The sequence below is a fragment of the Myotis davidii genome, unplaced genomic scaffold (genome assembly GCF_000327345.1).
Source record: "Myotis davidii unplaced genomic scaffold, ASM32734v1 scaffold208, whole genome shotgun sequence".
Lineage (NCBI taxonomy): Eukaryota > Metazoa > Chordata > Mammalia > Chiroptera > Vespertilionidae > Myotis > Myotis davidii.
In genome coordinates, this window is record NW_006299706.1 from 156,589 (window position 1) to 173,805 (window position 17,217).

General features: G+C 44.2%; 2 protein-coding genes across 8 annotated transcripts in view; both read left to right on the forward strand.

Annotated features, from left to right (window-relative positions):
* The window catches only part of CHTOP (chromatin target of PRMT1), a 9,867-nt gene extending 961 nt beyond the window's left edge, over positions 1 to 8,906 (forward strand). The window contains exons 2-7 of one of the 7 annotated variants that reach the window (XM_015571754.1): positions 527 to 608; positions 1,914 to 2,067; positions 2,669 to 2,752; positions 4,656 to 4,842; positions 5,650 to 5,787; positions 7,601 to 8,906. In XM_015571754.1, the coding sequence (XP_015427240.1) occupies positions 544 to 608; positions 1,914 to 2,067; positions 2,669 to 2,752; positions 4,656 to 4,842; positions 5,650 to 5,787; positions 7,601 to 7,806 (834 nt within the window). In that variant the 5' untranslated portion in view covers positions 527 to 543 and the 3' untranslated portion in view covers positions 7,807 to 8,906. The remainder of the gene's footprint in view (positions 1 to 526; positions 609 to 1,913; positions 2,068 to 2,668; positions 2,753 to 4,655; positions 4,843 to 5,649; positions 5,788 to 7,600) is intronic. The other 6 variants (XM_015571755.1, XM_015571756.1, XM_006775609.2 and 3 more) reach the window with 6 other exon arrangements.
* Positions 8,907 to 14,557: 5,651 nt separating this feature from the next.
* The window catches only part of SNAPIN (SNAP associated protein), a 4,453-nt gene continuing 1,793 nt past the window's right edge, over positions 14,558 to 17,217 (forward strand). The window contains exon 1 of the mRNA XM_006775746.2: positions 14,558 to 14,561. Coding sequence (XP_006775809.1) covers positions 14,558 to 14,561 — 4 coding nt within the window. The remainder of the gene's footprint in view (positions 14,562 to 17,217) is intronic.

Genomic DNA, 17,217 nt, shown 5'->3' on the forward strand with positions numbered 1-17,217 from the left:
TCTCGTTCTGGAGTCGATGCCAGTTTGAAACTCGGCCTGCCTGTGTCCTCTCTGCGCCGGTGGTTCTCGGTCGGGGCTGCACGTGGGGTAGCCTTTCTTCCCCTCTCCGGTTGCTGATCCCCAGACCTCACCACCCGATATCGAGGTTTAATTGGTTTGGGCCCAAGTTCCTGCATATTTTTTTTTTAAAGCTCCTTGCAGCCAAGGTGGTTGAGGACTGCGCTAGATGGAAAGCCAGACTCTTAAACACTCCCTTCAGCTAGGCCTGGGTCTGCCGTTTGGGAGGCTTTGGCAGATATTTTCTGGCCCTTGGCCTTGAAGTGTGCTAGTTTGACATGACTGTCTTAGAAGCTTAAGCACCTGGAATGAGTTTCAGTGTGGTCTTCAGGAGTCTTTGGTGCAGGCCTGTTCATTCATTCATTCACTCACTCGCTCACTCACTCACACTCACTGCTGCCTTGGGCCCCGGTAGAAATGAGGCCCTTGTTGTTTCTGATGTGCTCATTCTGCCTATTGTCCTTTGTAGATCCTCGGGATTTGAAGATGGCTGCACAGTCAGCACCGAAAGTTGTGCTAAAAAGCACCACCAAGATGTCTCTAAATGAGCGGTGAGGCAGCGAACAGCAACTTCAGCTCGTTCATAAGAAAACATTCCTTAAATTGGCCTTGGGGTCCAATGCACAAAAGCCGGTTTTAAAACTAAATACCAACAGAAGGCTACAGACCTCTCTGTTCTTAGTTGCATCTTATTTATGTGGTACACAGAGCAAATTGGGCAGTTGTTTCAAAACCCCTTACCAGTAGATTTTTATGTTAAGCTGTCTGAAATATTGATTTGGTGGGATGTATTTTAAAAAGACTCCTCACACCCTCCCTTTTTTTCTTCACATTTTTTTAACATTGACACGGGGATGGTGCAGCTTGGTAGCACGGTACCCTGGCTGCAGTAGGCTTGCTGCCCAGTCCAAGGCCAGCAGTGTTGTGTCTGGCCTGTAAGAGGCGGGTAGCAAGCTTTGAATATGTCCAAAGGCCCTTGAATGCCATTCTTGGGCCTTGTAAGAGGCACTTGCTTTTGCTCCATTTCACTTTCTTTCCATTCTGCTTTTCGTTTGTTTTTGTTCTGGATTCTTTTACAGCTAAGTGTTCTTCTCTTCCATTCCATTAAGCTTATTTTACAGAAATATAGAGTGTCTTCACAAACTCTTAAAACAGTTGAACTAATCTAACTTTTCCAGAAATAGTTGAAGTAAAAAAAATTTAATCATTTCAGACTAAGAAAATCAAAGATATTAAAAGGCGGTTTTTGTCTATGAGGGCTCTGTTCACTGAGAGCCTTTGGCCAGTGATTTTAGACCACGTATATTTTGCCTTTTTTGAAGCATATGTGCTCCTTTTCTCTTGGATACACTAATTCCTTGTATTCACATAACTAAGTGGACAAATACATAAGAAAATGTGATGCATTCCTATAACTTACATGGGCGCATTATTTCCATGAGCTTTGAAGGTGCTCTAGTCCTTCCTTATATTTGCCCTTAAAATGCACCCTCAGTTCTCCCAGGGTTTTGACTTTCTTTATTTGTCTTTGAAGCTACATCTTTTGTCTCGTGTTGTCTTCATATCTGCTTACTGCGTGTTTTTCATGCCTTTCACCTCTCTAAAAGCCGTTACTTGAGCCCTTGTTATCACTTTTGATTGAATGTGCTGCACTTAGCTGCATTTCTAAGTTTCTGATTCTTGCAAGTTTATGGAAGCAGAGGAGTCTTTAACCCACATCAGCTTTGATCTAAGTGTACCGCTTTACTTAAAAGTTCGTGGGATCTGGAGTTCCTGGTCTAGCAAGCCATGAAAATGCCAATAAATGTTTTATAATAAAGCTTTTATTTAAACATCCATTTTGTTCGACCTTGAAGCTTTACTAATATGCTGAAGAACAAACAGCCGATGCCAGTGAATATTCGGGCTTCGATGCAGCAACAGCAGCAGCTAGCCAGTGCCAGAAACAGAAGACTGGCCCAGCAGATGGAAAATAGACCCTCTGTCCAGGCAGCATTAAAGCTTAAGCAGGTGAGAGAATGAGTCTTAACATTCCAGAAGCAGCTGGTGATTTCTGTCAGGCAGTCCCCTAAGACTGTCAGGAGTGAGACAAGGTGGCTCAGAGCAAAAGCTGAAACTTCTCTGCAAGAAAGAGAAGTTCAGAGAATCCCCATTTTGTCAGGTGCCAATAAGTAACTCTTTGTTGTCTTTCTCTTTTTTAGGGTGTTTGCCATCAATGTGGCCTGTTTCTCTGTTGTCAATGAGTGCTAATCTCTTGTTTTCTGATCCTTTGCCCTTAAAGTAAATTCACTGGCTTTTTCTACAAAGAAATTTTGGTTTTAGATGACCTTCAAAAAATCCTTTATTCCCTGTTACATGATTTACAAATCAGGGACGTGCTTTTATTCTTTCTCCCCTAGTCCAGGGGTCTGAAGGGCCTCAGTCAGCGGTTTCAGTGCTAACATACAGAAATAATAGGGTGACCCCCATCTCCGCAGCACCTACATTTTTGTCAGTAAAGTCCAGCAAGAGCACTGAGTAATTTAAAAGATAATGGGTTTGCTTTCAGATTTCCAGTGAGAGATGATCCTATTCAGACCTGAAATAAAAACCTGCTCTTTATTATTCATAGACTTTATATGCAAGTCCGGACAGTGGCTGTGGAAGGATATGTCCAAGCTGTGGCTGGGCGTCTGAAGGGCGGTGCCATGCAACTGTAAGGACTAACTGGTAGCACTGCATGGCTGTGCATAAATTCAGCAGTTAAATATAACACCCACCCCCACCCAGGACCATTGGGCTCACTGACCAAAAATAAACAAGGCCTTCTGCTTCAGCTACCTTAAGCCTTGGAGTGACTGTGCTCGTCCCTGACTCAGGAAAGCAGTAAAAGGCACCACCGTTTTCTAGGAGTAAATATAAAAAATGGTTGAAAGCAAGTCTCTGACAGATCATTCCAAAGGGTCTTTCAACAAGCTTTAAATAGAGGCTATGCAGAAATAGCCTCTGGAGTGGCACTGTCCAATAGAACTCTTACAGTAGTAAAAATGTCCTGTGTGCTCTCCAGTACGGTAGTCACTAGCCACAAGGGACTTTTGAACACTTCAAATGTGCTTAGTGCGATTGAGGAGCTTAGTTGGTTGGGGGCAGGGGGTGGGCGGGTGTTTCTTTGTGTTTTTAATTTTATTTACTTGAATTAGCCACATGTGACTGACTAGTGGCTACCTTAGCATACAGCATAGTTCTAGAGTAGAAACTGGGTGATATAGTGGACATCCTTAAGCTTCCTGTCAATGTTAGAGACCAGTATTGGTGGCAGGTAAGGCTTGGGAAGGGAGAACAAGTGCTGTACATTCTCCCTTTAAAACACAGGTCTTGGGAGAGTATTCTCAGGATGCCTGAACAAAAGGACATGTAGAATGAAGTCCTGACCTCATAATAGTATGCAGTCAGGAGAGGGATGTCATGGGCTTTTATGATTGGTTATACCTGCTCACGCTAGGTGCATAATGTTTGAAGCCTGGCCCTCTGATTAGAAGCAGTTTATGATCTTGTGCTAGAAAGCTAATAATAATAACTCAGAATATATGATTGCAAAAGTCATTGGTAGTCGTTTATGGGTGAAGCCTAAGGATACATAGAATTTATTTTAATTTATATTGACTGATGGCTTTATAGAAAAACAAGTTTGCTGAGGTCTTGGTTGTGTTCAAAGCTACACAATTACCTTTTTCTTTGAAGAAATTTAATTCTTTGGTATGTGGTCTTTATAATTTTTCTTCTAGGGACAAATGATTGAAAATCTTTGTCTCTGATATGTCTTTGTCCTGGAGTGCGGGCCTGCGTTTTGTGATTACAGCTCACCTGTCTATTCTGATGCAAATTTGACCTGTTTCTCTCTGGAGATACATTTGAGTTATATGTTCATTTTGAATTAAAGGTCATTATACTGGTTTAATAGAGCTATTTGCAAGGGTAGACATGGAATTGAGGCTATTTAAGAAATTAAGAAAAGGAGGTTTGACTTTTTGTGTTTATTTACATCTTAAGGTAAAAAGTGGACCGTCTGGGGATATGTACTCAGGAAAAATGGAACACATTGGCCTCTGAGAAATCAAATGTTGTTCTTAAGTCACAAGAATTCAGATGAATTTTTAATTTAAATTTTGCCCCGCGTGGATGAACTTCCTATGGTGTTTGAGTAAACCTTTGAAGACAGTGGTAGTCCTTGGGCAAGTATTAATCAAGAATCAAGTCATATCATTATCAATCTGTGATTTAAAAACAACAGAATCAGGATTTGGAATATAGAGTGTTCTTACTAAAACTTAAGTTTCAAGTAGTGGTGTAAGACTTTTATAGGCAAACTAGCAAGCTAATTTGTTGTAATGCCAATTTCATAGGATCATTCTCAAGCTTCTTAGAAGCTCTGGATCAGAATTTTGCCTTTGTGTCATGTTCTGAGGCTTGCTTCTAGTTTAACATTCTTATGACACCCACAGCAGGTTTATCTGCCTCCACATAGTCATCTCACTTGCTTCTTTTTCTCTGCACTTTAAGTTTCAAAATCCCACTGGATTGCTTTTTTGATCTCAATCCCTCAACACCTTTTCTTCCAGAAGAGCTTAAAGCAGCGCCTGGGTAAGAGTAACATCCAGGCACGGTTAGGCCGACCCATAGGGGCCCTGGCCAGGGGAGCGATCGGAGGACGAGGCCTACCCCTAATCCAGAGAGGCTTGCCTAGAGGAGGACTACGTGGGGGACGTGCCACAAGAACCCTACTTAGGGGCGGGATGTCGCTCCGAGGTCAGTGCTGTGTTCCTGATAATTGTCGAGCCCCACCCCCTTTCCTTTTCTCTTGGGCTGCTTATGGACACATTTGTTTAACATCTTTAAGCCTGAATTTGTATTACTATAATTAATAACTTGATATCACATATTTTTAATAGTGCTGCATGTCCTTTTATCAATACCATACCTTTTCTGATAGTGTGCAATGGTGAGAGGCTATGACCTGCGTAACAACAGGTAACTCATGTCATCTCCATTCCATTTTAAAACACCCTGCTGCTGCTTGAATCAAAGCACATTCAAGTTCTAGAAATAAGTCAAGTCTTAAGAAATGTATGGGTCTGTTGGCCTATATCTTAACCAGTCGTCTCTTCCTTGTGCTAGTGAAATACTGTTATATCTATAAAAAAGAAGACAAGTTGACCCATAGCACTTAGCTACATATACATTTGGGGCACTGTTCCCTGTATAGTTCTTGTCCCTACAAGAGTGTATTGAGAACAGGAACCATATCATTTATGTGTAAATTTATCGTAATGTTAGGTACCTATCTGATTATTCAGTAGATACTTATTAAATGTACATACTTCCTAATTATCTTAACTCCTCCCAGCTTCTTCCAAAAATGGATTTTTGGTCAGACTTGTTTAATTGATTGAATAAAGAGCATCTTAATCTGTTCACACTCCATATGCAGCTTTCCCCACCAACCTAAAAATTACCTGAATTAACTTATTTAACCCTTACCGCCTTCCTTTGGTTAGAATCTACTTTGTCTCTCTTGGATTTACCTGCATATACATTGTGTGCCTCCTCTCTAAGGTCAAAACCTGCTCCGAGGTGGACGAGCCGTAGCTCCCCGAATGGGCTTAAGAAGAGGTGGTGTTCGAGGTCGTGGAGGTCCTGGGAGAGGGGGCCTAGGGCGTGGAGCTATGGGTCGTGGCGGAATCGGTGGTAGAGGTTAGTCAGCTACCAACTTCAGAGAATAGCTCCCTCTTATTTCTCTCCCTTTAAAGCTCAGAGCCACCTTTCTGCACAGCTTCAAGTCATAGGCAGGCTTATTTGTTTGTCTTGTTTTGTTTTTTGAAACTGGCTTATTTTTCTAAATTCACATGGTGGTAGTGCAAAAGTCTGTCCTGGGTTTTCTAGGAACTAGTAGGTACATGTTATAGAGCCAGATTATATGTGCAGTCTTCCAGACTCTTGTGAATTTAAATTGTATTGTTAAGATGACAAAGTGGTCAGTTTGGGGTTTTACCTTTCTCTGTCCCTGCCCCACCACCACACACAACACACCCCATAACTCAAAACCCCTTTTTTGAGTCTAAAAATCTAAAAGAGGAAGGTGTACAAAAATGAAGCAGGGTTAAAATAAGGATGAGATCTGGAACTGGGTAATGACTCTAAAACCAGGTAAATTCAAGGTAAAGTTTGTGTCTGTGGGAAACCAGAGATGACTTTTTGAGTACGTTTATTAAAGCTGGGGACCGTGAAACAAGGAAGGGCCTGGGATAGAAGAAGCAACAAAAGGGACCTTGGAGACAGGCTCAAGGGGTTAGTCCAGGACCACATGCTCCCCTGGTGGCAAGTCTCATGGGGAGTTGAGGATATGCCCGCCTGTGGAGGAAAGGGAGGGAGGGGGTCAAGGTTCCGGCTTGCTCCCAGGAGGTAGAAGGCAAGGATGGTATTGTGTCAGTTAACTGACTGACTCATGTTTGATAACAATCTTACCTTTGAGACTTAGTGATACCTGTCTTGTGACCTCTTGACCCAGATTGGAAGGGTTTTAATGGTGTTGCTGTTAAAATGCCAGATCTCATGGGAATTTTCTGGCTTAAAGTTCAGTGGAAAACTCCCAACATCTGTCGAAGAAAAAGAAAATTTTTACTCTCTTAGCTTAACCCTGTATATATTGCCTTTGGTCCTTTTAAAGTGTGTGGTGGGTCCATAATTTATGACCTTAAAGTTGCCAAGGGATAATAACTGTTAGGAAAGGAAATTTGATAACTGAGGGCTTGTTTTCTTCTCGCCTATTATATGTTGCTTGGCTTATTGAGTGAAGTGCAAGCTAGTTTGGGTTTCAGGATGAAATAGCATGTTTCCAAATTATCTTGACTTGGTTTCTGAGCAATGACACAGGGGTGAGGGAGTCAAAGTCTTAGCTGGGTATGTTTTGTTAAGTGAATTGAAACCACCTCTCAGATAACCATAATTGTTATAAGTAGAATAGCAGATAAAGTGGCTGAGACTACTCAGGATGTTTTTTCCCATCTCCCCACATTGTTCCTATGTAAAAACAGCTCCTCAGTCTCCTGACATAGGGTCAGCTCTTTAGGTCTTTAGGTTTGATAAGTTTGAGGAGAGATGAGCTAATTTTCCAGAAGGATCTCCAATAAAGCTTAATTTGAAAACTGGCTTCATACCTCTGTTGCTCTGTGCCCTTATTACTTTCTCCCTATCTTAATAAATGAGGTTGTCTATAACGTATTTTAATTATGAGCTTATAGTAGGTCCCAAAGTTGAGGTAATTTGTTTTAGGAAAGATTAAAATTTTTTTAAATTAAATAGCATTTAGAGATGAGCATATGATAAGGGATTCATTATGTGTGCTTTCCATGTGTTGCTTGCTACCCAGTGTGTTTCCTATTTTTCCAGACTTCTCCTCTTTGCCCTGCCCTTCAGCCTCTCAGCTAGGCCCCACTGCTCTAAGGGGCATTTACTAGAGCACCCGTTAAACCTACTTGTAACTGTCTTTTTTTTTCCCTTGGGCCAGGTCGGGGTATGATAGGTCGGGGAAGAGGGGGCTTTGGAGGCCGAGGCCGAGGCCGTGGACGAGGGAGAGGTGCCCTTGCTCGCCCTGTACTGACCAAGGAACAGCTGGACAACCAATTGGATGCATACATGTCGAAAACAAAAGGACACCTGGATGCGGAGTTGGATGCCTACATGGCACAGACAGATCCTGAAACCAACGATTGAAGCCTGCCTTCCCCCCTCTGAGAGACTTGTTAACAGTTACCACATCTGTAAATAACCTTGAGATGACATGAGAAGAGCCTACCTGACTGATGCTGGAAGGACCTATCACAATATAGACTATGGACTTACTTGCCACCAGTGTGTGCATTTAGTGTGTTCCTTTTACTTTTTTGATAACTTGTATGAAACCCTTTTTCCCTCTGATTTGGGTTTGGTTTCGTTTTGTTGTTTGGGTTGGTTGTGTTTGCCTTTTCCCAGACTTCTCTTTGAACATGAATATGTTGGCCTTCTTTCCACCTCTGCCTCCCCTCACCTGCCATACATGCTTTGACTGTCTAACATTTCCTCTGTTCATCTCTCTATTCTCTGCAAGTCCCAGAAAGAATCCATTCAATGCTCCTCCCTGATGCCTAGGTGACTGTGATGCAGTTCTGTTCTTTATCACTTTAATAGCCACTTAGAAGTGGTTAGAAAACCTGGAGTTCAAAAATGCATTCTGCCACGTTGATATTTTAATATAGTAAATTAGGAACATTGGCCTAGCTACAGTGTCACATGACAGGTTATGCATGGTAGCAGCTCTGATTTGATGGAAGTTGCTACCATGTGCATTGATACCACATATGTGAGCTGGTTTGGGTGTGTGCATTATTTCTACCATGGAATAAGATTTATAAGCTTGCCTCTTGGCTTTGCAGCATGTCCAAAGGGGTGCTATTGGGTTGGCTTACATCTGCAGTAGAGAGGGAAAGGCCATTGGTTAAGCAGATGCGTCAGAAGGGATGGGAGAACTATGGCAGATACCTGCTGGGGAGGGGTCAGAAGATACCCATGTTGAATGTAATACTTAGGTTTATCCCAAACCAGTCTTGAGCTTTTCCATACATTGGCTTTGTTTGACCCTCTTATTTCCCTTGAAGGTTTGTAAGTTCAACCATATTCTGTCAACTGTTCCAGTTTCAGTAGAATCTTGTATTTATGGTTTATTATAACAAGAAATTGTTCTCTCAAATCCAGCTAGGACTTTTTATTTGTTGTGCTCTTGGAAATGCTATGGCTACTGTAACACTACCTTAATATACCCCTTATAGAGCTGAGTCCTTCATAGTCGTGTTAAAATTCTTGGGAGCTCAGTGGATGGAGTGTCGAACTGCGGACCTACGGGTCTTGGGTTCATTCCAGTCGAGGATGCATACCTCAGTTGCAGGCTTCTCCCCAAACTGGGCATCGGGGTGTGTGTGCGGGAGGCAACCATTGTGTGTGTTTCTCTCACATCAATATTTCTCTCTGTCTTTCGCTCTTCCACTCTCTTTCTGAAAAGTCAATTGAAAAATACCCTCGGATGAGGATTAAAAATAAAAAGGTAAATTTTAAAAAATCTTAGGAAAGGGGTATTGTGGCTTTGGGACAGAAAGTGAAGAATCTGTCCATCCCTGAGTAAGCCTTGCAGAAAGATTAACCACACAAAGTAATGTACTGACCCATTTGGTCCATACAAAGGTCAGGCAGTATCCTGGAACCCAGCACTGGTTTCCTTTTTTCCCTGCATTGTTTAAGGGGAAAGAATCTAACCACCTCCAGGCAAACCAATTACCATGGAGCTACCTGGTGCCTGAACTGTTGGGGGGGGTGTGTTCATTGCATGCTGGGAAAGAAGTTTTGATCAGGAATCCTGTCTGTCTGACCTAAGCTACTTTACTTAACCCCTCGGTGCAGCCAGTGGTTTAGTTAGCTGTGGAAGGGAGAGCTTGAAAAGATCACATGGGGATAGGATTTAACCATGCTGACAGCCAATCTGACCTGGATTCTGAGTATACTGTAATTCCTCTAAGAATGGATGTCTTCAACCCAGACAGGTGTTCATAATCTTTAGTTAGAAGGAATAAAAGGTATTTTTATGTGGGTGTGGGTAGGTGTAGGGATATCTCCATTGGAGCCCCCGAGGCCCTGAGGGAGGTGCTGATCAACAGTGGGCAGCACACTTCACACCCCTGGTGGCCTTGCATCAGGCACATGCAGGGTTTCTAGGAGCCCTTTGGGAAGAGAGGAAGGGGGAGCTGCAGGATGAGTGGGTTCCTTACCCTCTTCATACAACCTGGGTGACCTAGGATTTTTCCCCAGCCCTCCCCCAAAGTAGTTAGCAACGACATTCCCCTAAAATGACTTTTTACCTAGAACTTTCCCTCAGGATATATATTATTTCAATCTGGTGACTTTTGAGCCACCTCTATAATACACCCAAATACTTCCTCTATGTAAAGTGAAAGGCATGAAGGGGAACCTAGGGGGGATAGAGGTGGAGGCCACCGTGGAGCCCTTCAGCAGCAGTCTTACAGTGCCCCATTTCACCTCCATGCAGCTCCCACACCTCCATGCTCATGCCCATCTTCCCTCATTTGGAGTGCTCCCCAGACTTGACAACATTTCCAGGATGAAAACTATGGAAGGAGTCCCGAAGTGGGGAAAGGGGCACGGGGTGGCAGCAAGTGCCTCCCATCACCACCCCCTCATCCACTGATGGAATTCCTTTGAGGGGGTTCTCTCAGGACAGAATCCCTGGATGCCTCACCTCCCTGGGCTAAGGAAGAAGTTGGGGCTGGGAAGCTGGGGTCCTCCCAAGGCACTGGGTGTTCCTTAGTCGCTCTCTCTTAGGTCAGCCTCTTGTAGCTCAGGCTCCCCCTGCCCAGGGTGCTTCCAATCCCACCACATTCTGACTCATTGTTCTTAGTGCCTATGGTGGCTGTTCAAAAGGATGTGTTCGGGTGGGGTTGTTAATGGGGGGATAAGGACACATTTGTAATATCTTAACCAATAAATTAGAGATTTAAAAAAAAAAAATGTTTTCCATGTCCTCTACACCCTTGGCACTGGCTCCACTGGGCAGTGCAGGGAGCTGAGCCCAGGTCGGATCTCATTTCTAAAATCTGAAATCTTTACTACTGTGAAAATGTCGACATGGCCTGGTGTTCAGGGGACCCTGAGGCATCCTGGTGGGGTGGAGGATGGGGGCTTTGAGGTTCCCAGTGGAGCCTAAGCTCCCTTCTCTTTCTGCCTCCTCTATTCCTCCTTCATTCCCAACAGTGCAGTTCCAGCACCTGAGGCTTGTGTCCCATTTCTGCCATCCTCTGTCCCTATTGAGTGTCCCGGATAGAGTGGGACCAGGAGTCAGCCTGGCTCCTACGTCAGCCTTTTACTCATTCAGCCACCATCCACAGAGGACTTGCCATGCAGACACAAACAAGGCGTTATTGTTAGGAGGGCACTGGGAGCACAGAGAAGAGAGTGAGAAACTGGATCTTGAAAGTCCTAGGAAAGTTTAACAGACAAGGGAGACTATTCCAAGTAGAGGGAATGACAAATACAAAGGTATCCAGACCTAAAAGAGCATGTTGTATGCCAAGGAAAGTGTGTGTGAGTGGAAACCGGCCCAGGAAGGCTCTGGGAACTGTGATGGTGGCAGCAGCCACCATGGTCCTCTTACCTTGTAGGGCTGGCAGGCCAAGAGGCCTGTGACAGCTGAGGCTTCATGAGGCCTCTTTATTTCTTTTTATTGATGTTTTTATTTTTAATTTTTTGTAGGGGTCACTGGCCCATCTTTGCTTGAAACTGATGGGTCCAAGATCCAATCATTGAGTTTTGAGAGAGAAACATTGATGTGAGGGGGAAACATTGATTGGCTGCCTCTTGCACGCCTACTACAGGGATTGAGCCCACAACTCAGGCATGTGCCCTGACTGGGAATTAAACAGGCCACTTTGCCCACGCTGGAATGGCTCAGTGGATAGAGCATCGGCCTGTGGACTGAAGGGTCCCAGGTTTGACTCCAGTCAAGGGCACATGCCCGGATTGCAGGCTCGATCCCCCATAGGGGGCATGCAGGAGGCAGCCAATGATTCTCTCTCATCATTGATATTTCTCTCTCTCTTCCTCTCCCTTACTCTCTGAAATCAATAAAAAGATATTAAAAAAACAAATAAAACCGGACTACCTTTTGGAGTACAGGACAACACTCCAACCAACTGAGCAACGCGGGCCAGGGGTCGTGAGGCCTCTTGAAAGGATTTGCTTTGAGGAAAGAGTCAAGATAGAAAATAAAAAATGGAATCACGTTAACTAAGCTGCTAAAATTATCCACACTATGAAGGCTGAGGCATGAGGACTCTATTCTTGTTCTAACTAGCCTGGGGACTTAAACTTTTTGAACTTTCCAGTCCTGTGTCAATGCCTGTAAATATATTTGGACTTCCAGGTAACCTTCTGATTACCTGCCTGAAGGACTCACGTATCCATTCAACCTGACATCCATTATATAGACCACCTGACATCTGAGTGATAACCATCCTGGACCAATCCTAAGGCTAAGAATGCTGGACTGATAGTTCACAAAAATGAACTTTTACTCTAAAAACTCAACTTTTCTTTCCTCTTTGGAACACTTGTGGGTTTTTTGCCTAGCAGTGTTCCAACTTTAAGACCGTTTAATAACTCTTTCTTTTGTTTCTCACAAAGCCTCCAGACTCCGAGTTTGACAACTTGATTCTCCATTTAGGCTTGATTAATTTATTTTATCTTTTAGTGTAAGGTGATTCTTGGCTTAAGATTTAAAAACATCTATGGCCCTAGCCAGTTTAGCTCAGTGGATAGAGCGTTGGCCTGCAGACTGAAGGGTCCCGGGTTCAATTCTGGTCAAGGGCACATGCCTGGGCTGTAGGCTCCATCCCCAGTAGGGTGCGGGCAGGAGGCAGCCAATCAATGATTCTCATCATTGATGTTTCTACCTCTCCCTCTCCCTTCCTCTCTGAAATCAATAAAAATATATTTTAAAAATAAAAACATCTACAGTGTAATATGAGACATATGAGAAATATATATTTGGTCTTGAACCCTGTTCCTGGCACAGAGCTTCTGAAACCCTAAGAATTTCATGTGATAAAAGCAATAATGGTGTCTTGTTATGCTAAAAAAAAAAACACCGGTAGGATGGGGGCTGGTTGTCAGTGGAGCCAACCATGTGATTAGAAGATTGGAACTTCCCGCCCTATCCCTCTAGGGAGGTGAGAGGGGCTGGAGGTTGAGTTATGTTAATGATGTGCTTTTGGAGCCCATCTAAAGGTTGCCAGGAGAACTAACCTTATGATTAAAGAGTTGGAAATTTCAGTTCCCACACCCTAACCTCCAGGGAGGAGAGAAGGGCTGGAAGTTGAGTTCAAGCACCAATAGCCAATGAATTATTTAATCAGTCATGCCTATGTAATGAAGCCTCTATAAAAACCCAAACACATGGAGATGGGGCCGAGTGGAGCACCTGAAGAGGGCAGGCACCTTTGTGCCCTTTCCCCAGACTTTGCTCTCTTCCATCTCTTCCATCTGGCCATTCCTGAGTTATATCCCTTTCTAATAAACTGGTAATCTTGAAAATAAAATGTTTTGAGTTCTATGAGCTGCTCTAGCAAATTAATGGGACCCTAGAAAGGGGTCATGGAAACCTGATTTATAGCCAATAAACCAGAAGCACAGGTAACAACCTGGACTTCCCATTGGCGTCTGAAATAGAGTGGGGAGGGTCTTACAGGACTGAACCCTCAACCTGTGGAATCTGATGCTCCTGCCTGGTGGGCTGTCCAGGCAGATAGTGTCAGAATTGAGTTGGTGTCCAATAATTGCTTGTTAGAGGTGTTAAAAAAGAAACAACAGTCCAAAATGGAATCACCCTTGCTAAGCCACAAATCAAAATTTAACTAATTGCAATGTCAGCTTCTCCCAAACCAGTCAGGAATTACCTGGTCAGCACTAGTGAGGTAATCTGCCTGAGGGAAGGTGACCTTGCCTGAAATAACCCATTATTAAATTTCTTGTTCCAGCTCTTTCTGCCTATAAAACCTTCCAATGTGTACAATTCCTGGGAGCACCCTTCTAGTTGCTAAGTGGGATGCTGGTCAATTCATGAGATTTATGAATGGCCTAATAAAGCTAATTATGTCTTCAAATTTACTAGGTTGAATTTTGTTCTTAGGTTTGTCTGAGAGAGAGAGAGAGAGAGAGAGAGAGAGAGAAACATTGATTTGTCACACTTATGCATTTATTGGTTGACTAGAGGCCTGGTGCACGAAATTTGTGCACAGGTAGGGTCCCTAGCGGCTGACACTGCTGGTTGGCCAGCCGTCTCTCCTCGCCCGACCCCCTCACCCCCCCCCCCCCAGTCGAACTCCAGTGGAGGGGCCAATTTGCATATTAGGCTTTTATTATATAGGATTCTTGTACGTGTCCTGACCAGGGATTGAACCCCCCAACCTTGGTGTATTGTGACGACACTCTAACCAACTGAGCTACTTGGCCACGGCTGAATTTTGTTTTTTTATAGAGGTATGGGGGAACGCACACATACACATACACATTGAAATTCCATCCAGGAACCCAAAGGCACAGTGATGAGAGAAGCACAGTAAAAAGCTATCTGTGAGAGTCTTGAGTGAAACAAGGGCTCCCAAAATTCCTAAAGTTTTATTATTTTGAGTTTAACCAAAAGTATATCCTTTAAAGGAATTTCAGAGGAAAAACCAGGTCAGCAAATGGAGAAGAGAGGAGATGGGGGAGAGCTAGACAAGGAAGATAGAGGAAGAGGACAGACCTCAGCCACCTCACACTTCGCAGTGCTACGGATACCAGAACCCCACCCTCAGCCTCTGACTCCTTGTGATAAGCAGGAGTCCTAGAGTCTGACCTGATATTGGTCTGACCGAAAAATTCGCCCATGGGTGAGGTGGGATGGCAGCTCTCCAGGAGCACCACTTGATAAAACACCTGGAATCTCAGACCTCCTGACTGCCCATCCTACCCCTTCCTCACGCTCATTGTTGTCGGCTGAAGGCACCAGGTGTCTGACAGGTGGGGTCAGACCAACCTTGGTACTGGTTCAGCAACCTCGGTACTTGGGTTCTGGCTAGGAAAGAATTCAGAGCAAGACCAAACTGTAAGAGAACATTTCTTGGGTAGATCACAGAGGTAGAAAAAGTAACGGCTAGAAGAAATGGGCTTAGCAAACAAGTTCCAGATGTAAAGGAAGGGCCCTTGGAGCTTGGGATTTGGGGATGAAGAGAGAGAGCGGGAAGGGAAAGGGAAAGGCTCCCTCCTGGGAGAGAGAGCGTGCTGGGTCCTCCACCCTAAGGGTTTTAAGGGTGGAGATTTTAGGGGAGTCCCAGGGAAATATCTTAATAAAACATTAGCAGTTTGCCAGGTGTGTCCATTCAGGGTTGTAGTCTCCACTAATTGGTTGGCCAGCACCAGGGCAGGGGTGTCATTATTCCATGCAGCTAGTCCTGACGTCAGCGGTGGCTGGTTTTGTTGCTTTTCTGGGCTGGGAGCTGAAATACAACTGAGGCCTAGATGTTATCTCTAGAGAGGAAAGGTCAGGGAGTCTTAACCTCATGGACCAAGGATATGCTAGGGAGGAAAAGTCACCCTACAATTGTCCATTGCTAGGCACATGGGGCTTTCCGTCCTGGTGACCTTCTGTACCTGACCCCTTGTCCTTGCTCTGCTCATGTCTGTCTCACTGCCTACAGCACCGCCACTACTGCTGCCCTCTTCACTTCTGCCATTGAAGCTTTGTAGAGCCCCCCACACAAAGTTCTGGCCCCCCAGAAAGCAGGGTGAACTAGGAAATCCTTGTCCCTGATCTGAACCTAACAAGTTTAGCTCTCAGGTCTCCCTCACCAGTAGAGCCACCACCAGATACCATTCTGTGCCCACTTCCCCCACTACCACAAGAAGGCCCCTCTAATAACCCTGGCTGCCCTCTCTGCCCCATTCAGGGTCCACCGTGGGTGTAGGGGTGCAGCTAACCTGTCAGACAGAGGGTACTGTGTGTGGCTGTGTTGCCTGAGCCAGACAGCTGTTCCCACAGCTTCCTCACGGACCTACCCCGCTACCCACCTTCAAATTGCCAGCAAGGAGGGGGCAGGTCAACCTAAGCACCACCCAGGGGGTGAGGAGATGGGAGACAGAAGAGAAGGGGAGTTTTTAGGATCTCCTTCAGCTTTTATGGAAAAGCCAAGAACGGGAAAGCCACTGCAATGTGATAGAGGTGCAAGCTGGGAGGAGGGGGATTTTGTGCTGAATACTTTGTGTCATGATGCCTGGAATTTGATAAATGTTTAGAGAATGAATGAATAATTGAACCAGCACTGGCTTTCAACCTGTTATCAAACTTCAGGGTTTCTGGAAGACCCTTGCCCAGTCTCCCTCACAGAGCTATCTAAGGAACCAAGGAAAGAAGGATTCTAAAATTCCCTTTCATCTGAATGGTATTTTAGATGCAGAATGACCTGGAGAAGAAAGACTAGAGGCAAGATCAGGAGGCTGTTGCAATGGCTCCCTGAAAGATAAGAGCAAGTCAAGATGATAAGGAGTGGAAAGGAAAACATAAACCAAAAGTCATTTTCTTCAGAGAACCAGCTTCTTTTTTTAAAAATAGTTTTAATTGATTTGAGAGCGAGACATCCATTTGTTTTGTTGTTGTTAATCCTCACCCGAGGATATTTTCCCATTGATTTTTAGAGTGGAAAGGAGGGGGAAGAGACAGAGAAACATCGATTTTGTTGTTCCACTTATTTATGCATTTGTGGGTTGAGTCCTGTATGTGCCCTCATGGGGAATCAATCAATCAATCCTGTAACCTTGGTGTATTGGAAGGATGCTCCAACCAACTGAGCTACCCAGCCTGGGCTAAAATATTCTTTTTACTGTGGCAAAATACACATTACACAAAATTAAGCACTTTAACCATCTTTTTAAAATTTATTTTGGAGAGGAAGGAAGGCGAAGACAGAGAAGTAGAGAGAAACGTCGATGTGAGAGAGATATAGCTAACTGTTGCCTCTGGTATGCTCCTGGCGCATTGATGTTTCTTTCCCTCTCTCCTCTCTTCCCCTCTAAAAGTCAATGAACGAAAATGAACGAATCCTTGGGTGAGGATTTTTTTTAAAGCGGACTCGTAAATTTAGAAATATAAAACTATACTATGAATGTAACCTGGTTGTCTCATAAATTAGGCTAGGAAGACTATGGCCAACTAGGGATTTAAGAAGTAATTTTTCAATCAAAATAAATAAAATAAAAAAGATATTAAGGAAAATAAAAAAAATAATAAGAACTTATTTTTCACCTTTGGAGAAAACAAAAAGTATCCGTCTCCCAAATTATTCCTTCCCCAGCTACTGAAGTCTGAAGATTTTGAAAACCCGTCCCTTCAAGGCCCATAAAGAACTACAACTCCCGGAGCATCAAACGCGCCGGCCTCCTCCCAGCCCTGCCGGCTCCAGGGACTACATTTCCCAGAAGTCCCGGGCGCTGAGCGGGGTCCCGCATGACTCGGGCGCCCCCGCGCGGCGCACTTCGACGGGGCTTCAGTTC